We start from the raw sequence: 21,183 nt of genomic DNA, 5'->3' as shown, positions 1-21,183 counted from the left end.
CTTAACCCCTTTTGGACCCTGGGAAATAGTTTCTGGATCAGCAGAAGGGTTTTTGTAAAGAAACTTGAGAGTCAGGTAGGGACTCTATAGTACCTGTCTGGCTTGGCTGGTGCAGGGGGCAAAAAATCAGGAGAGAAGCTGGATTCAGAGAACACATCATCCACAATGTCTAGCACAGGCAGAATAGCCAGCGGCCTGTGCTGAGGCAATAAAAGGAAATCCCTGAGCTTTTTCTTGGATAATGAGCAATCCTGACTTTCCCAATGGAAATGCTCCCTCATGGTATGTAAAGTTTCCCCAAAAGAATAATCCTCAGGAGGAGAGGCTGAAGGGATAGAAATACAATTATTAACTTTTTCTGACATCGGTCTGAGGCAAGAAAAAAGTTTCCACAACGGGGTACTTAGCTTTATTGAAGACTTTGGATCCGAAATTCGACTTCGAAAATCTCAGGAGTTGGCCGACTGGCACTTGCGAACTGCTTCTGCTTCGGGCACCGCGCGGTAAGAAAGACTGAAGAAAATGGCATTGGATGCATCTTATATACCCCTGGCGCACTGACATCAGGGAAGAAGCGTCAGCAACCGAAGCTGGACCAAGACTTCGAGACTGCCTGACGGCAGGATAACCCAACTGTAATGACTGCAGTAGTGTAACACGATGAACATCAGCGGCTCTGCAGAAGGCCTCCAAAGAATCAAAACCACATTGCAAAGTATGCTTTCCAACTTGTTCAGCTGCATGCAATAAATCCTGCATTTCTTTGTTTTCTGCACATTCAGAATTTGTCAACATTTTCTGTTTAAACAGTGACATAATATATTGCTGATATTTGAGTATATGAAACTGACAATTTAAAGCCCTTATAGCCAAGGTAGCGGAAGTATAAATCTTTTTTCCCCATCTGTCCAATGCCGTAGAATCCCTGTCATAGGGGGTAGGGTTTTTTTGCAGTGGAAGCCTTGACCCCTTTGGGTCCCTGAGAAATAGTTTCTGGGTCAGCAGCAGGGTTTTTGAAAAGGAATTTATTAGAGTCAGGAACCCTGTAGTGCCTGTCCGGCTTAAGAGGAGCTGGAGGTAAGGAGTCAGGGGTCAGACTGGACTCTGAAAATACATCAACAATGTCTTAACACAGGTGGAATAGCTAGGGGCCTGTGTTGTGGTAGTAAAAGGAAGTCTCTGAGCCTTTTCTTAGATTATGAAAAATCTTGGCTCTCCCAGTGGAAATGCTCCCTCATGGTATGCAAGGTTTCCCCAAAAGAGTAATCCTCAGGAGGAGAGGCTGAAGGGATAGATTCTTCAGCATCTGAATCCTCATAGGGAGGAAGAGAGTATTCCTGATCAGAAGAGGAATCAGATGAAATGGAAACCTGATCTGAAGATTCATATTCCGTCTCTTGCCTAGGCCTTTTATCAGGTGGGGGATGGGAACCCCTGATCAAAGTAATTAAGTCTTCAGCCATTTTGAGCATCTGTTTTTTGGGCATGGAGGCCTGTCCATGAGACTGTTGTACTTGTTTCTTTGTCTTTAATGGTGCTTTAGTATTTGCCTTTGAAGCTGAAGTCGTTTTAATGTATAATTGAGTTGGTCTGAAAACAGCCTCAGAAGCAGATGCCTGCTCAGCGGCTCCGGACCCATCTGAGGGAATAGTCTCCGAAGGTCCAATACCTTGAGCTTCCAGCGGCCTAGGCGACTCCACGTGGGAGTCAGTAGCGGCCTGCGGGTCTAAAGTAGCAGGCTTCAGGGGCTGTAAAGGCACCTCACTGAGAACCGGCGACTGGCTTAGAAGAAGCCTCGTCGTCAGTTTTGGACGTCGGATGCCTGTCCTTTTCTTTGCGTTTGTGAATTCCGGTAGTCGGATGGCTATCCGACGACATCATATAATTAAATCTTCTGCCAAAATAGTGTAATACAAAATCGTACTGACGCTTAATAGTGCGTTGGTTAAATCTAGCACAAAACCGACAACTAGCAAGGTCGTGCTCAGGGTCTAGGCAAGGAATACAGTAAGAATGAAAGTCCTTATGAGGTATTTGCTTCCCACAAGAAATACAATTATTAACTTTTTCTGACATCGGTCTAGAGCAAGAAAAAAAGTTTCCCCAACGGGGTACTTAGCTTTTAATGAAGACTTTGGATCTGAAATTCGAACATGAAAATCTCAGGAGTCGGCCGACCAGCACTTGTGAACTGCTTATGCGTCGGGCACCGCGCGGCAAGAAAGACTGAAGAAAATGGCGTCTGCTGCATCTTTTATACCCCTGGAGCACTGACGTCAGGGAAGAGGCGACAGCAACCAACGCCGGACCTAGACTTTGGAATTCAGGCTAACTGAGGGTAACCTGCCAGCAGGATAACCCAAGTGTAATGACTGCAACAGTGAAACACGAAGAACATCTAAAATGGGCACTTTTCAAAAGTATATGCACTTGATCTTGTCAAGAAGCAAAATCGGTTGGTGTAATTTTCTATCTGAAGGCATGTGAGCTACAATTAAGCTTAAAATGCAGCAACAGTACAGACATGCTGGATGGTAGCATAGCTTCAAGCACAAAATCAAAGTAATATTTTGATACATAGCAGAAAGCTCATGCTGAAGATGTGGACAACTGCACTTCCAAATCCACATTACAGACCAATACCTCAGTGTTACGAAGTGGGTGTGCTACACATTGGTCAGAATGGCTGCACAATGACCTATAAGTTGTACTTGACATAGCTTTTCAAACGGGCACTCGTGTCTTGGCCCGGACTCCTTCATAAATCAATGAATGCACTGGCCTGTGCCTATACAGCAAGTGAACATAAAATAACTGCCACAAACACGGTCTTGCATGATATTTTAAAATACTCACTTGCATATTTAACATCCTGTAAGAAAAACTGATGGGAAAGTAGTAGTAGTAGTGTGGAGAGGAACATCAACATTTATTTTCAAAACCTAGTGGAAAGAATGATCTGAATTTCAGAAAGTGTCAAATATAATACTGGCACAATCTGCACCAATACAAATGCTCTCTGGGTATCACCAAGCGCCTTCATGGACGTTTACCAAAGGTTCCTTGTTATTCTAGTAATGTTGTCCATAACAGCACTTAGACTCGCTGTAGGAAGACATTACTTTTGTTCTGCAAAATGATTCGACAAAGGAAATATTCTGATGATACAAGGTAGGAAACAGCTGAACAAAATGGATTTCAGCCCACAACAGATACTGGCCAGAAACAAAGCCTTCCATTAGTAGAACCAGACATTGTAGTTGCATTACATATATACACTGAGTGTAATGCATCACTGCAGTATGTTCTAACAAGAGAAGCCATGCTCCAACTCTTAGCTTCTGAGTTGTGTTGGCTTTTTCCTGTGTGAAGGTTAGTAAACATGCATAGTATCAGAAAACTACTTAAACAATTTTATTTCAATTAATTACAATAAATAGATGTGACTAATGCTATAGGACAGTTTATCCTATAACTAAAAGCAAGCTTACAAAATAACAGCTTAACTTCACATGTTTATGAAATTGATTAAATTTGGAACCTGCTTACTGGCCGTGCAATGGAAATTAAATGCAAGACATTTAAAACAAACTGTTTGCAATTAGTGGACTCGTAACAGCTGGTGTTCAAACAAATTCATTTTTTTTTTATTTTTAGCATTTGCACAGAAATTATTACTGGGATGCATTTCTGCACATAATACTGGCTTAAAAATATACATTTATCTGCATCTTTTACTTTAACAACCAAGTTGCAATTCACATTGGACGTTCACGGGGTCTAGTTACATACTGCCACCAAAGAGGAGGCAGATGTCCTTCTTTTCGGGCAGGAGGAAGAGCTTCAGTTTTGGGACCATCAGATTGGGTCTCCTCTTGCAGCTGCTTCACCTGAAAAATTAAACACAAAAGATGAAACATCCTGATCAGTTTTCAGACATCGGCATCAAAGTGTTTCACAGGCTGATTAACAATGCAGTGAAACAATGAAAGTATTCGAAATATTAAAAAAAAAAAATCACTTTTCCAAAATGATTAATCAGAAGTTACGTACTTGAAATAACTTGGCATCTGTGTTGCCCAATTTCATTACTCTTCACTTCTGGGTTGTAGGATCCAGCCAAACTTCACAAGACTATGATCTGAACCTTGAGCGCCTTCCTCTCATAATCCCGCTCTTCTTTCAAACCCCTCAGATCGAGTTTGCAGCTAGATAAAAGATATCTTACAGACCAAAAACTGGTCTAAACTCTATCAGGAGCTCAGACTGGAGACCAAGAAGTTATGTACTCACCATAACGTTCGATGTATGTAGTCCATCTCGCCTCACATTCTTACCCATGGGTTTGGAGCCAAATATCAGCTCCGACTCGGCCTATTTACTAGCTCAAAAGTCTCTGATTGGCTGGGCTAAGAGGGTATCCCATAGTACACTGCTTCGCATCCCCAGATCTAGTTTGCTGCAAACAACTCAGCTATTGCATACATAACACACATCCATACATACTAAATATCCAAACAAATTAATCAAAGGGACTCTGCATGATAAAATATTACCTCCAAATCCTCCAGGTAGGGGAAAGGTGGAAGGGTAAGTAAGAATGTGAGGTGAGATGGACTACATACATCAAATGTTATGGTGAGTACATAACTTCTTGATGTTATGTAGTCCTATCTCGCCTACATTCTTACCCATGGGACAGCGACCCTGGCACCTACAACCCGGGTGGCTCATAGGAAAATACTCCTGAGAACCTTGGAGCCAAATGAAGATCTGCCCCTGGAAACCACGTCCAATCTGTAATGAGACACAAAGGTGTGAGGAGAAGCCCAAGTGGCCGCAGCACATATATCATCCATTGACAATCTAGCCTGATAGGCTGTAGATGTGGAAACAGCTCTTGTGGAGTGGGCTTTAGGTGGAAAGGGCAGAGTTTTACCTGCTGTGTGATAGATGAAGGAAATACAGCTGGCTATCCATCTAGAGAGCGTGACCTTGGATACCGGAGAACCAAGCCGGTTTTCGGAAAAGGAGACAAAGAGTTGGTCAGATTTCCGAATCTCTCTTGTCCGACGAGATAGAAGCGTAACTGTCTATGTACGTCTAGTTGGTGAAATCTGAATTCTGCCTTGTTGGAAAAATTGGGGAAGAAAACTGGCAGCTCAACAGACTGATTTATATTAAACAGAGAAGCCACTTTGGGAAGGAATGACGGGTTTGGTCTAAGGGAGGCTATCTTTATGGAACATCAAATATGGGGGTTTGCTGGAAAGGGCTTGGATTTCGGAGACCCGCCTCGCTGAAGTGATAGCTATTAAAAAGGCGGTTTTCCATGTTAGAAACTTTAAGTTGCAGGTAGCTGCAGGCACGAAGGGTGGAAGAGTGAGGGCTTGAAGAACAAAATTGAGGTCCCAGGGCATAACAGGTTGTGATACTGGGGGTCGAAGCAATAGGGTACCTTTAAGGAATACCTTACATAGTCTGTGTGCCATCAGGCTAGATTCATTGGCCACGTGGAAGTTAGATATAGCCGCCAGCTGAACTTTGATGGTGGCTGAAGCAGACCCCTGATAGAACAATATAGACAAAAATTCCAAAACAGAATCAATTGGAGTCATGTAGGGATCGATGCCTCTGGAATGAGCCCAAATGGAGAATCTTTTCCATTTGCTAAAGTAGATCTTTCTAGTGGATGGTTTATGAGAGGACGACAAAATATGTACTACGTCTGGCGAAATATGACATCTGACTAAGGATGGAAGTGGAGTAGCCAGGCCGTTAGCCGGAGTGTCCTCAGAGAGGGGTGGAACTGTCCCGACGTGTGTCAGTAAGTCTGGAAGGGGTTCCAGAATCCACTGAGTATCCACAAGATAGGGTTGAAAGAAGGGGAACCATATTTGACGAGGCCAGTGTGGGGCAATCAGAATCATCTTGCTATCCAAGGATTGCGCTTTCTGAATCACCCTTGAGAGAAGGGGAAACGGGGGGGAAAGCATAAAGCAGCCCGGAGGGCCAATTGTGAGCTAGAGCGTCCCTGGGTGATTCCCCCGGTGGGGGGGTCGGATCAGCGAGAGGTTGCTGCATTTCGCATTGAGGGGTCTGCCAAAAAGGTCGCAGCAAGGTTGACCCCATCTGTTGAAGATTCGCTCTGCCACCAGACGATTCAGGGACCACTCGTAGGGCATAAGAGTCGCCCTGCTTAACTTGTCTGCTATCACACTGGTCCTCCCCGGGATGTGCGTTGCCACTAGAAACCGTTGGGAAGCTATTGCCCAATGCCACACGCGCATGGCCTCCCTGCATAGTGGGTAAGATCGGGTTCCTCCTTCCTTGTTGAGATACCACATTACTGACATGTTGTTTGTGTGTATTGCAATGGCCCCTAGAGGGAGGACTTCTTGAAGTGCCTGCAACGCAAGAAGCACTGCTCTCATCTCTAGGACGTTTATGTGCAAATGTATCTCGTGCTCCTGCCACGTGCCTTGGACCATCCTGCCGAGATAATGCCCCCCCCCACCCTATCTGGGAGGCGTCCGTAGTCACTGTGGCCACAGGGACGGGTGGAATAAGAAGTTATGTACTCACCATAACGTTCCATCAGAGTAGGTGGCTTCATTTGTCTGCAACCTGTGGGTCTTGGATCCGACATCGGATCCGAGCCGGCAACTTATTATACAGCTATGGATCCGAGCTCCTAGCTCCTCCCCTCACCCATAATCCCCCTGCCAACCCCCAAGTGACCTCAGATCAAGTTTGCCCTTCTACAGATACCTAAGAAAGGTGTCCAGACAGGGAAAAAAGGAAAACAACCAAAACCAACTCTTCTGAAGGCCAGGGGGAAGGAGGGGGCATGGTTGCAGACAAATGAAGCCACCTACTCAGATGGAACATTATGGTGAGTACATAACTTCTTAATCTGGAGTAGGGACTTCATTTGTCAGCAACCTGTGGGACAGAGTCCCCAGCTACCTGAATCTTGGGCGGCCATCGTGGAAGGATGTTCCGGAGCACTGCGGAGCCAAAGGATGCTCTCCCTCTGGAAATGATGTCCAGTTTGTAGTGGTTGATAAAGGTATGAGATGAGGCCCAAGTGGCTGCCGAGCAAATATCATCTAAAGGAACTCTAGATCTAAAGGCAGCAGAAGTAGATATGGAGCGAGTGGAATGTGCACGTATTCCCTGAGGTGCGGGCCTCCCAGAAGCTTCATAAGCTAGAAGAATACATTGAGAAACCCAGCGTGATAAGGTGACCTTCGAAACAGCCTTACCCAAACTGAATTTGGCAAAGGAAATGAACAGCTGATCGGATTGTCTGTGACCAGCAGTCCTATAAATATAGAAACGCAGCTGTCTGTGCACATCTAAGGAATGCAGCTTGTATTCTCCTTTATTCTGATACTTAGGAAAGAAAACTGGTAGGTTGATGGACTGATTGACATTGGTTTCTGAGGCCACCTTAGGTAGAAAGGAGGGATTGGTCCTGAGGTACACTCTATCCTGATGAAAGACCAAATAAGGGGGTTTCACAGAAAGGGCTTGAGGTTCAGAAACTCTTTTCGCTGAAGTGATGGCTACCAGGAATGCTGTTTTTCAAGAGAGATATTCAAGTTTGGCCGAGGAGGCTGGTTCAAATGGAGAAGCAGTCAAGGCTTGAAGAACTAGTGATAGATCCCAAGGGGGTATGACTTCCTTGACAGGGGGCCAGAGTAGAAAAGTACCCTTGAGGAAGGTTTTGCATAGTTTCACTGACATCAAAGGACCTGTCATGTCCCACATGGTAATGGGAGATGTCTGCCAATTGTACCTTGACTGTCGAACAGCTAGCCCCTTGCTGAAAAAGTCCGGTGAGGAAGTCCAGCAAGGACTTCAACGGAGCAGTGAAGGAATCCAAGTTATGATGTTCCGCCCAGACGGAAAAGCGCTTCTATTTACTGCGGTAAACTTTCCTGGTGGAAGGTTTATGCGCTGCCACTAAGATGGCTCTAACTGGCGAAGAGATGCCGGGAGTCCTGACTAAGAGTGGAACTGGAGCAGCCAAGCTGTCAGCTTCAGGTTGTCCAGATTCGGGGTCGGTAATCCTGATGGATGGGATATTAGATCCGGACTGGGATCCAGAATCCAGGGAGGATTCACCAAGTGAGACCATAGGTAAGGGAACCAAGTTTGACGAGGCCAGAATGGGGCAATGAGGATCATTCTGCTCCCCAACCGAGAGGCTTTCTGTATGAGCTTTAGCATCAGGGGCAGAGGAGGATAGGCATAAAGTAGACCGGGCGGCCAAGCATGCACTAGAGCGTCTCTCGGGGCTTCCCCTGGGGGGGGGGGGGGATCAGAGCGAAGAAGCTAGCGCATTTCGTATTTGAGGGAGAGGCAAAGAGATCGCAGCAGGGTTGCCCCCATTCGGCAAAAATCTGCTTTGCTACTTGGGAATTGAGACACCACTCGTAAGGGGAAAGAATGGTGCGGCTGAGTCTGTCCACCAGAATGTTGGACCGTCCCAGAATGTGCATTGCGATCAGAAAGCGGTTGGTGGAGATCGCCCATTCCCACACCCTCATGGCCTCTCGGCAGAGAGGGTAAGACCTGGTTCCCCCCTGTTTGTTGATGTACCAGACAACTGACATGTTGTCCGTCTGTATCGCAATAGTTCCTACGGGGAGAAGGTTCTGAAGTACCTGCAACGCTAACAGCACCGCCCTCATCTCCATAACATTGATATGCAGGGAGGTCTCTGTGTCATTCCACGTGCCTTGGACTGTTCTGCCTGAGCAATGCCCCCCCCAACCCGAGGCGAGAAGCGTCCGTGGTCACCGTGACGAGAGGAGGTAGAGAGCAGAAGGGTCGGCCTGTATGGAGGTCTGGGGACTGGAGCCACCATAAAAGGGCCCTCCTGCAAGCCTTGCTGATAGAGATAGGGTGATTGAGGGGAAGAAGGTGAAAGGACCATTGTATTTGGAGGGTCCACTGCAGTACCCTCATATTTAGACGAGCGCATGGAAGAAGCGTAATTGCCGCCGCCATGGAGCCCAGTGCCCTCAGGACCAATTCCGCCAGTAGAGCTTCTGATTGGAGGATGGCCCGCACATGAAGTCTCAGATTCTGTAGTCGTTCCGAAGTGAGGTAGGCTCGCAGACTTCTCGTATCCAATGGCCCCTATGAACTCTATCACTTGTGTCGGAGCAAGGGAGGATTTGGCTGTATTGATCGTGATGCCCAACTGGGGGGCTACTGAGCAGAGTAGATGCCTTGTTGGGGCGGTCAGGAGCTAGTCGTCCAGGTACGGGAAGACCTGCATTCCCTGGAGTCTCAGGTGGGCCGCTATCACTGCTAAAACGTTGGTGAACACCCTGGGGGTTGTAGTAAGGCCAAAGGGAAGGACCCTGAACTGATAGTGGCTGGCTCCCAGCCGGAAGCGGAGAAACTTCCTGGATCGTCTGTCCATTAAAATGTGGTAGTATGCATCCTTGAGGTCTATTGAGCACATCCAGTCGTTCTCCTGCAACAGGGGGAGAATGGATTGAAGAGTGACCATTCGGAATTTTTCCTTGGTTACCGACAGGTTCAAGAGGGAAAGGTCTAGAATTGGTCTCAAGTCCCCAGTCTTTTTTGGCACCAGAAAGAACCTGGAGTAGAACCCTAATCCGAGCTGGTCTGGGGGGACAGGCTGGATGGCTCTTTTTTCTAGCAGCTGCTGGATTTCTGTGGCTGCAGCCTCCCTCTGATCGAGTGGTACATCGGGGAGGTTCCTGAGTCTGGGGACGTGTTGCATTGGGATTTTGTAACCTCTAGATATGATCCGAAGCACCCAGCGGTCTGACGTGATGGACTCCCAAGCCACCAGATGCTTCGAGAAGCGCCCCCCGACTGCCTCCAGAGTGGAGCAGTCGGGCAACCCCTCAGGGCTGTTGCGTGGGCCGATCAGAGAAGGATCCTCTGAACCCAAAGTTTTTCAGGGCCCCTCTGCCTCTAGGGCGGCATCCTCCCTGTCCTCCTCTGCCTCGGAAGGACTGGTTGTCCGGAGCAGGTTGGGAATGTTGGGATTTCGGGAACCACATCTTCTTCTGTCCCTTTTGGTTCTTGGAGAAGGACCTCTGGGGAGCAGAGAAGCGGACTCCGACGGCAGACGTCTTCCCGTCCTTCTCGCTCTGGACAAGTGTCTCGCGAATGGTCTTGTCAAACAAGGCAGAACCATCAAAGGGGGCGTTCGCAAAGGACACCTTAAAGGGCTCCGCGCAGTCACAATGTCGGAGCCAGGCCTGACGCCTCATAACTAGGCCCGCTAGCACTAGCAGCTCCCTCAGTGGCGTGGGACAACAGCCGCATAGAGGTATTGGAAATAGATCTTAGAGTGGCCATATGAGTGGAGTACAACTGCTTGTCCTCTGCCGACATGGACTCTGGGGGGGGGGGAGCAGCGTATTCTTTAATAAGATCTCGCTGCATCCTGATGATATGTGCCATGTAGTTCAGGAATCTTACTGAGAAGGTCGCTGAACTAAATACCCGCTTCCCAAGGCGATCCATCGAGCGGGACTCCTTGCTCGGTGGATGGACCGAGGGGCTCTCCTGAGCTAGTTCCCTCTTAGTGGCTGCCATCAACATGGCATCTACGGGGGGACCCTTGCTCCAGTGGGACCGGTCTGCGGGGGGGGCTTAAAATCCTATCCGGGCATTTAGGGACTGGCTCCACAGTGTCCGGCTCCTTCCACGCCCTGGTGGTGATAAGGTCCACCAGAGGGTCGGCCGGAGGGGACACCCAAGAGGTAGACGGGCCTGCTTCGAATGCCTCCAGGAACACAGACTCGTCGGAGAAAGCCTTGGGGGCAGACCACCCCCCCTGATCCTAAGCATTTCCATGATGTCTCCAAAGGAGACATCCTCGGGGGGTGACCTTGGGGAGCCTTCCCCTTCATCCAAGTCGGTGTCCTCTGTTAAGGACTCGGGGGAGTCCACGTGCCTCCTCTTACACTTATGCTTGCAAGGCACATCCTCGGGGGGGCTGTCCGAGGAGGACTCACCAGCAATATCCTGTTCCAACGGAACAACCTGGGACATCGAAGCAGGCTGTCCCTGTGGCCGGGTGATGGAAGCCTGACCCAGCAGAGAGGGAGTGCAGGGTGGAGCCGAGGCAAGGACCGCGGGGGTCCGGATGCTCTCGACAGAGCCCTATCCACTACATCGAAGGCCAAGGGGGAGCCGCTGTCTCTGGGCTTCGAAAGCCGACTCCCACTCAGATCCGATGAAGGGATCGGAACCGGTGCCGAGACCATCGGATCCGAAGGACCCGTGTGCTCAGACCTGGCCGGAGCCGAAGGCACACTGAGTCCCTTGGATCCGAAGTTCGGCCCACGGCTCCGAGAGGTCGGATCCGACGATGGAACCGACAGAGTCGAGGGCAGGGTCGGATCCGAAGTACCCAGTACTGTCAGTGCCGACCCACCCCCGGCTCCAACGCTGCCCGGCTCAGAGTGCTCCGAACCCGGGAAGCGGGTCGGAGAAGGAGCTATCGGTGCAAAAAAAGGTGTCGGGGGGGGGGGTCACTCCTATCTGCAGCTGGGCCTGGATGAACCTTCTCATCATCCAGTCCAAGTCTGCATCAGAAAGGCTATAAATGGATCTCGACGAGGCCACCGAGGCGGGTCTGGAATGCCGCCTCGATGATCTCGATGGAGATCGGGTCTCCTCCTCCTCGGGTCCCGGGGAGAAGAAAGATGATCGAAGCCGAGGAGGAGGAGACCTGGAAGCCATGGAGGGAGAAGCCCGCTTAGCTGGGGGGGGCCGAAGCGGAGGCCTCGGCCCACCGCTTGTGGTGCTTCTCCCTCCTTTTCTCCCTCCTGGCCTCCCTGTCCTCCGGCGCCTTAGTGGGAGTTTGAATCCCGGCCGGAGGAAGGGGGGCAAGAGTGGCCACCACCAAGGGCTGAGGAGGTGCCAAGGGAGAAGCGGAGGCCAAAGCCGAATCCGGGGGCAGAAGTCCCGCCAGGATCAGCTTCGACCTCCGATCTTTCAGTGCCCTGGGGTTGAACACTGCGCAAATGGCACACCCCGAGGACAGGTGTTCAACCCCAAGGCACCGAACACACCGAGTGTGGCCATCTGCCGGGGAAAGCTTATGGCCACACTCGGTGCACTTGGAAAAAATGGGTTTTGGAGCCTCTGACATGATAACCCAAAAAAAACTAAAGTAATCTACGCAAGCACACTGGGCTCCAAACACAACACACATGCACACTACGACCAGCGAGGGGAGGATTTACGCTAAAAATTTAAGAAATTAACAAAAGGGAAACCTAAAACACACACTGTTTAAACAATACAGAAAATTACTCTAATTTTACAGTTTTGAAGCACTTATCTGGTAAATCGCCAGGAGCTCAAAATCCAGCTGTCTCACCTAAGAGCGGCAAACTAGATCTGAGGTCACTTGGGGTTGGCAGGGGATTATGGGTGAGGGGAGGAGCTAGGAGCTCGGATCCATAGCTGTATAATAAGTTGCCGGCTCAGATCCGATGTCGGATCCAAGACCCACAGGTTGCTGACAAATGAAGACCCTACTCCAGATCAAAGGGTTTTCCTACGTTCAAGTTGCTGGTGCACAGCCACCAGTGGAGGTCCTGCTTGCATTTGTCTGTCAATAGGATTAGATGGGATAGTGGAAGTCTTTGGAGAGACCATTGGACAAAGAGAAGCCATTGAAGAATTCTCATGTGTAATCGCGCTAACAGAACCAACATGATCGTAGCTGCCATGGTCCCTAGGAGTTGAAGAATCAGTCTTGCCTTTGCGTGTCTCAGAGGCATCAGCGTGACAATTGTTGCAACCGCATGATCCTTTCTTGTGGTAGGAACACTCGCATTCGAATGGTGTCCAGCTCTGCTCCTATAAAAGTGACACGCTGTAAGGGCAACAAGGCAGATTTTTTCCAGTTTATCGTAATGCATAATTGGTGGCACAGACTGATAGTAGCATCCCTGGTCTGAATTAGTAGATGCCTGGTGGGGGCGGTGAGGAGCCAGTCGTCCAGGTACGGAAACACCTGGAATCCTTGACGTCTCAAGTGAGCCGTCACCACTGTCATACACTTGGTGAACACCCTGGGGGCTGTGGTGAGACCAAAGGGCAGGGCTCGAAACTGGAAATGTCTGGCTCCCAGCTGGAAGCGTAGATGACACCTGGATGCCCTGTCCATTTTGATATGGTAGTAAGCATCCTTCAGGTCGATGGAGCACATCCATACTTCCTTTCCCAACAATGGGAGCACAGACTGTAGGGTGACGGGAGCATAGACTGTAGGGTGACCATACGGAATTTGGACTTGTGCACATAATGGTTGAGTTGACGGAGATCTAGTATTGGTCTCAGGTCCCCTGTTCTTTTCGGCACCAAAAAGAATCTTGAGCAAGTCCCTAATCCGATCTGGTCTGAGGGGATTGGTTGGATGACTCCTTTTTCCAGCAGCTGAGATACCACTGAGGCTGCTTGATCCCTTTGACTGGGTGGAACGTCTGGGATCCTTCTGATGGGAGGGGGTAGTGAACAGAATGGAATGGTGTAACCTCCGGAAATTATCCTTAATACCCATCGGTCCTGGGTGATGTTTTCCCAGGCTTCCGGATACAAGGAAATTCGACCCCCGACTGGCTCCGGATAAGCATAGTCAGGCACACCCTCAGGAGTGAGAGTATGGGGAGCCACGAAAAAGTCGCGGTCCCCAGAATTGTGGGGGCCCCCTCTGCCTCTAGGGCGACGTCTACCTGAATAACTCCCCCCCTCCCCTGCCTCGGGAGAGGGTTTCACCTTGTGCGGCAGGAAAAAACCTCTGATTTCTTGAACCACATCTTTCCCCCTCACTGAGCCTTGAGGTAAGGCCTAGACGGAAGGGAAAAATGGACCCCTACAGCAGACAGGGTCTTTCCCTCTTGCTCACACTTGGTGAGGGTGTCTTTCACTTTGGTCCCAAACAAGGAGGAACCATCAAAAGGGGCATCAGTGAAGGAAGACATGAAAGCCTCCGCAAAGTGACACAGGCGTAGCCAGGCTTGCCTTCTAAGGGCTACACCTGAGCTGGCCACTCTACACGCTCCCTCGGCCACATACAAAATGAGTCGCATGAACGAGTTTGCGATGGAGTTGAGGGTAGAAACCTGTGCGTTGACCGTCTGAGCCACCGCTTCAGGTATGTTACCTGCAAGAGTGTCTCCCAACTCCTTAAGGAGATCTCTCTGGAGCAGAGTGAAATGAGATAAGTAGTTCAGCGACCTCAAGGTGAAGGTGGCCGAAGACAAGGTACGCTTCCCGTACCGGTCCATAGTCTTAGACTCCTTGTTAGGAGGATGGACCGAAGAGGAAGACTCTGCAACTTCCTTCTGGGTGGCTGCCGCCACCACCATGGCATCTACTGGGACTCTCTTTGTCAGAAATTCTTTTCCGTTTGGGGCGGAGAGGAATTTGTTGGGTTGCCGAGGTACTGGCTCCATGGAATCAGGATTTTCCTACACCCTTCGACAAATAAGGTCAAGAAGTTCATCGAAGGGTGGAGACACCCAGGAGGCGGAAGGTTGAGTGCCAAAAGCCTTAAGGAATACAGATTCCTCCTCGGAAGGGGTCTTGGAAGGCCAGTCTCCTCTGTTTCAGTATCTCCAGGATATCGGAGAAGGAAACATCATCAGAGGAAGACTTGGGGGACCCTTCCGATTCTTCGAGGTCAGTATCGGAAGTGAGAGACTCGTCCTGGGAGTCTATGTGCTTCCTCTTGCACAATTTCTTTCTGGGAGGTTTTCTCAGGCACAGGCTCTGAGGGACCCTTCAGAAAGTGGGGGACCGCTCGTGGGGGTATCCTTAGGGCCTGGTGCTCTGCTGTCCAAGGATAGGTGGGTGTCAGAAGCTCTCGCCAGAGCGGTGGGGGATGGCATGACTGACCCGAGTGACGTAGCTGACGACCTGGCCAGTGCGCTCCACATGGCCTCGAAGGCGGGTCCCCCCGAGTCCGAGGACCGACCGGCCTCCAAGGCCATAACCGGGACTGGCGTCCCTCCAGCCGATGCACCGAGTGGAAGGCTCGAAACTGAAAGATGTCCCGAGGCATCCCCCTCGGGCCCGACCGAGGAGACCCGAGTCTTGAACCCTGTGGATGGGACTGACATGGTCGGAGCAGAGGTCGGCACCGATAAACCCAGGGGGGTATCGGAGCCGGCGCAGGAACATCACTCTGAGCGGAACATACCGGCTCCGACAGCAAGGACGTGCTCGAAGGAGGAATCGATGAAACAACCATAGGAATTGGCTCCGGAGCCAACTGGGTCGGAGCCGAAAACAATTTAGCCAACACCAGCAACTGCAGGAGCCTCTGCACCACCCTATCCACATCCAAATCGGAAAGCCTGGAGGATTTGGAGGAGATGGATGGAGACAGACCTTTTATCTGGTGAACCATGCCTGACACTCGGCGACCGGCTCCGAATAGGTTCGAGAATGATCGGACCTGACACTGATTCACTCAATACAGAAACCTCCTGCGGCCCCAAAAACTGTGGAGCCGAGGAAGCAGTATCCAATATGGTAATTTTCTCCAGAGGCTCCGAAGATGCTGATGGAGCCTGAGACCTTTTCTTGGACTTGGAGGACTTAGATTTCGACTGGGAGCTGGGAGCAGAATCTATAGCCTCCTCGAAAGATGGCTTAAGCAGTCCCTTTAAAATCAATTTGTTTTTCCTCTCTTGGAGCACCCTAGGACTGAAGGCGTGACAAAAACTACATGACTCCTGTAAATGGATGGCTCCAAGACAGTAAACACAGACAGTGTCTCCATCCGTGATGGACATTTTATATCCGCACTTTGAACACTTTTTAAAGCCAGAGGGCTTATGTTCTTTCTGATCCTTAGACATATTCAAAGAATTAACTACTTCCAACAGGTGCAAGCATCCAACGAAACCAGAGCTAACAACTATCAAAAAAGGGCAGGAAGCCCACCAGTTAGACAGTATCACAGAGAAGAGCGAAGCTCTAAACCAACAACAACAACGAGAACACAGAGAGAACCTCTAACTTAAACGGTTCTCCAAAGGAAAAACACAACAACAAAAAGACTAACTACTCATCAAGGGAGGACTAGGTCCTAGCCCATGGGAACTGTTAGGGATACCACAAAAAACACTATTAAACACACGAACACAACTACCGCAGCAAGAATAGCTATTAAAATAGCTTTTGACGTATGAAGCAACCAATTTCTGTAGAGAAATAAGTAAAAAAATACTTAGCCACAGCCAAGCGAGACCACGTCCGAGCTCTACAAGCGGCAAACGAGATCTGCAGATGCGAAGCAGTGTACTATGGGATACCCTCTTAGCCCAGCCAATCAGAGACTTTTGAGCTAGTAAATAGGCAGAGTCGGAGCCAATATTTGGCTCCGAACCCATGGGTAAGAATTTAGGCGAGATAGGACTACATAACATCTGCAGTTTCTGCTTCCTCTAAAAAGACTCTAAGCCCAGGGACGGGGGAGGGGCTTGAGGAATAATGAAACTGGACAACACAGATGCCAAGTTAAAGTAAGTACATAACTTCTTAATCAGATGTTATCCATTTCATTATTCCTCACTTTTGGGTCAGAAGACGCAAAGTATGAGGTTTTGACCAAGTAGCTACCGCACAAATCTCATCAATATAAACTCTGTCCGAAAAGGAGTGTGATCTGGCCAAAGACAGTACAGTTGTGTACACTTACCATAAATGTAGATGTTAGAGTGTATTCACTGTTGCAGTCATTACATTTGGGTTATCTGCTTGCAGGTTGCCCTCAGTCGGCCTGATTAAAGTCTTGGGTCCTGCATCAGTTGCTGTCCCTTCTTCCATGACGTCAGGGGTATAAAACATGCAGTCAACGCCATTACATCAGTTTTTCGTGCCCCAGATGTCAGGTGACCCCTAATGGGAAGGAATTAAACATAAAAGCACAAATATATACCACCAACAAAAAAGCAAATACACCAAAAATGCTTTTAAGCATAGTAATGGAAAGTAGAGGTATAGCCAAAAGAAGTTAGGGGGCTGGAGGGAGGGTAACTAGGACTACAACAGTGAATACATTCGAACATCTACATTTATGGTAAGTGTACACAACTGTACTATGTTCTTCGTGTTTCACTGTTGCAGTCATTACATTTGGGTAGATTCCCAAAGCTATGGTTGGGAGGAGGAGTTTAGATAGCATTAGAGCCAGCTATAAGGCCCTGCAAGACTGCACTGGCAAAGCCAGCTCTGGACTTAGAGAAAATTGGCAATTGATAATGCTTGGTGAATGTATGTACAGAACTCCAGGTAGCAGCTTCTAGGATTGTCCCTGGTAGGGACGCCTCTGAGAAAGGCTGTAGAGGTAAGATGCAGCCCTGGTGGTGGAGTGAGGTCTGATCCCCTGGGGGATAGGTTTTCCATGGTGCTTATAGCAGAAATGAATGCACTGGCTTATCCATTTAGAAATGGTTTGCTTTGAAATAGCCTTCCCCTCTGCCCCTGCAGCAAATGCTACCAGCAGTTGTTCAGATTTCTTTTGAGGTTTAGTCCTTTCCAGGTAGAATCTAAGTTGTCTGTGTATATCTAAGGAATGCAGTATCCGTTCCCCTTTATTCTGTGGATTGGGAAAGAAGGTTGGCAAATGAATGGACTGATTAAGAGCCACACTGGATACCACCTTGGGCATGAGGGATGGATTGATTCTGAGGGACACCCTGTCTGCATGAAAGATGATGAAAGGCTCCACTGCCATAAGGGCCTGTAATTCAGAAACCCTTCTAGCTGAAGTGATTGCTAAAAGGAAAGCTATTTTCCAAGAAAGAAATGTTAAGTCTGCAGTCGCAGCTGGCTCGAAAGGAGGTAGAGTGAGTTTCTCCAAGACAAAGTTAAGGTCCTAGGCTGGGGTTGGAGCTCTCCTCGGTGGTCTCAAATTTTTGGCCCCTCTGAGGAACTGCTTGAGCAGTGGATGAGACAAGAGGGGAGGTTCTGTGTTATAATGAGCTGAAATGGCTGAGGCGTGGATTTTAATGGAGGAAAAAGAAAGGCCCTTGTGAAGCATCTCAGTTAAAGGACCACTACGGGCAAACAATGAAAAAACATATTTTTTATCTTGCCATGATTTACTGCACCTCCTAAAGCTGCCTGCAGCAAAATAAGTACTCATTCCTAATTTTATTTTTTTTACTCTTGTCTGCCCTCATAGGGCAGACATTGTCATTCCTTTGGAAAGCTAAATCTGTCTCAATGCACAGAGTGTGAGAACAAATAGCCCTACCATTTGTCAGACTAGACTTCCATTCACTTAGAATGGACCACATGAAAAAAAATGCCACGTTTGAGAGTCTGCAGCTCATGTGTCATTGACTGGTATGTGCTGAGTTTCACAAATGTTGTTCCTATTGATGTACTACACATTCTTTGAAAGAAACTTGCAAAAGTGTCAACAAATTAATGAGATAAAAAAAGACTTTTCACAAGTAGCAGTTTTGCAAGTTTCAATTCCTGGCCAAGTTACTCCTCCCATCTCCCCTTCTTCAGTGGGCTACAGTCTCACATTTCCAGCTTGGGTATATTCAACTATTTCGTCAGCTTTGCATAACAATAGACAAAAAAAAATCACAGCCTGGTGTGCCACTAAAACTGCTCCCTTATGTCTCTCTTCACTTCTGAATAGCATTTCCCCAGGAAAAAAAAAAAAAAAAGCACACATCAGTCCAGAGTTTGGGCCCATCTATCCATTTCTTAATGTGCACAGTAAAACATTCAGTTTATAATGCATTCTAGCTGCTGACATGGTTATCTTTACATAGTTATTCTCTTATAGCATAACCTGAACTTATGGTATTCAATGCCAAGCTTTACAACAGTTCTCAATTTCTTAACAATGACCTCCCAAGGCTCTGATGTGACCTAGTACTTTGTCAATATACTGTAAATACACAGAATACAAATATTTGTGCACATATGACACATACAATAATACACATATACCATCATTAAAACAAGATAAATGCAAAATAAATCATATCAATATAGTTATGATTTCTAGTTTATGACTGTCTATGGAAACTTTTCTGAATTTATGTTCAAGCAATTCTATATTTGTTGTATAATATCTTGTTTAATTGTTTCTCAATATTCTAACCACTGTATGCTGTATCAATTGTAAAACTCTGATTGTACTCCTCCTATATTTTCTATGCTCTTTGCGCAAAATAGCTATGTTTGTATAATTTATTTTTATTATTTTTTATAATTATTTACTATGTATCTGGAGCTTTTCTCCCCAGGCCTCCACTGAAAATGGTCACCTTATGACCAAGTTGGACTAACCTGGTAAACAAATGGAAAATAAATACATAAAAAATAAAATATACTAAGAAAAATCAATATGGCAAGAAAAATCCAACACTTAAGAAAAAAACACAGAAGGAAGGAACATGTTTCCTTGATGCTGTCATGAAAATCCCACTCACTTATTCAGATATTATGGGCAAACATATAATCAGGCACACTGATGTCCCACTCACCAAGCTAAACAAGGAGAAGGTTAATGTCAGCTGCCTGTCGGGTGCCAGGATCCGCCACATAACCTACACACTCAGGTCACTCCACAAGTACAAATATGACTCTGTCATTGTCTATGCTGGTGTGAATGATCTGAGACGTACCTCCCTGGACTACATGAAAAGAGACATGGAAGAGCTCTCCGATCTTGTAGCCCAGGCAGGTATGACCCTAGCCCTGAGTAGCATTCTAACATCACCCAGAATGATACCGCAGTACAAGGACAAAATGATTGACTTCAACAATTGGCTAAGCTTCTGGTGTCATTCTAAGGGGATCCAGTATTTGTCTGCCTGGGACGACATGATCGACAGACCACAAATGCTTTGCCAGAGATGGCCTGCACCTGTCACCCCTGGGATTCTGGATACTGGCCAAGGCTCTTGCTGCCCCTATAGTGCCTTTTTTAGACAAGGTTCAAATGACAAATTCACCACCGTAACAGGAACAGGCAAGCAAAAACTGAGGGTAATGCTACTCAATGCTAGAAGTCTAAATCTCAAAATGCACTCACTCGAGGCATTCCTTAAAATGGAGAACATTGACATCTGTGCAGTGACTGAGACCTGGTTCAAGGCTCCAGAGAGCACCCCTGCACTACCAGGCTATAACTCATACCACACATTTTGGCCACGTAACCTGGACCGGAACAACAAAGGCGGAGGTGTGTCCATACTCATTAAGGATATCCAAACCTCCAGGCTAGTTGCTCAGCATAATGCATCAGAGGTTATCCAAGAGCAACTAACTCTGGGCAAAACTACAATCCAAATTGTAGCTTGCTACAGATCCCCCACCATGCCCCAGGATTACCACTCCTCTTTTCTTGATATACTGGAAAATATTAGGGTTTAGCCAAACACCCTAATAATGGGCGATTTCAACTACCCCACCATTAACTGGGAAAATTACTCATGTACCAACTCCTTCGCTTAACGCTTTCTGGAATTCATAAATTCCAATGCCCTGGATCACCTTATCCACACCCCCACCAAGGGCAACAATATCCTAGATCTAGTCATTACCAACATAAGTGACCGGTGTTCCACACCTGAAGTCAACTCCTTGTTGGTCAGATCCGACCATAAGCTAATCACCCTACATACCCACATCCCGCCCTCACCCCTCATTAAGGAAACCATGGTAAAAAATTTCTCCAATGCCAACTTCATGCTTCTTAAGACAGAAGTGGCGAACTTCATGACACCCATGGCGATGGACAACACAGTTATGACTGTTAAATCCTACACAAATGCACTCTACAAGGACTTACACGAGTGCATGGATCGTGCTATCCCAAACAGAAGTAAAAAGCTATCCTCCAAAAAAAGGAAGCCAATCTGGTGGTCCCCTGCCATAAACAAACTGTACAACAGAAGGAAGAAACTGTTGCAAAAGAGAGTAAACTCCCATGAGTGGTGGAGCTCCCTGGTCAGCCTCAGTAAGAAGCTGAGATCCTTTATAAGAGCCTCCAAAGCTAGCCACGAAAACAAAATTGCCACTGATTCTAAGGACAGCCACAAAGCATTCTATAGCTATATCAAGAATCTCAATGGCAACACCCAGGTCTGCTCTGAGTTACAGCACAACGGCACGAAAATTACA

The 21,183-nt window shown here is 47.8% G+C and overlaps 1 protein-coding gene across 1 annotated transcript in view; it reads right to left on the bottom strand.

The window, feature by feature from the left end:
- Window positions 1-3,625: 3,625 nt before the first annotated feature.
- The window catches only part of NDUFB9 (NADH:ubiquinone oxidoreductase subunit B9), a gene marked incomplete in the record, with an annotated part of 311,819 nt that continues 294,261 nt past the window's right edge, over window positions 3,626-21,183 (bottom strand). Inside the window, 1 exon segment of the mRNA XM_044066598.1 lies at window positions 3,626-3,890. Coding sequence (XP_043922533.1) covers window positions 3,759-3,890 — 132 coding nt within the window.

Source organism: Protopterus annectens, chromosome 3.part1 (genome assembly GCF_019279795.1).
Source record: "Protopterus annectens isolate FY-2018-M chromosome 3.part1, PAN1.0, whole genome shotgun sequence".
Lineage (NCBI taxonomy): Eukaryota > Metazoa > Chordata > Ceratodontiformes > Protopteridae > Protopterus > Protopterus annectens.
The sequence above is the reverse complement of the archived record's forward strand: the minus strand, read 5'-3'. Positions and strand labels throughout refer to the sequence as shown.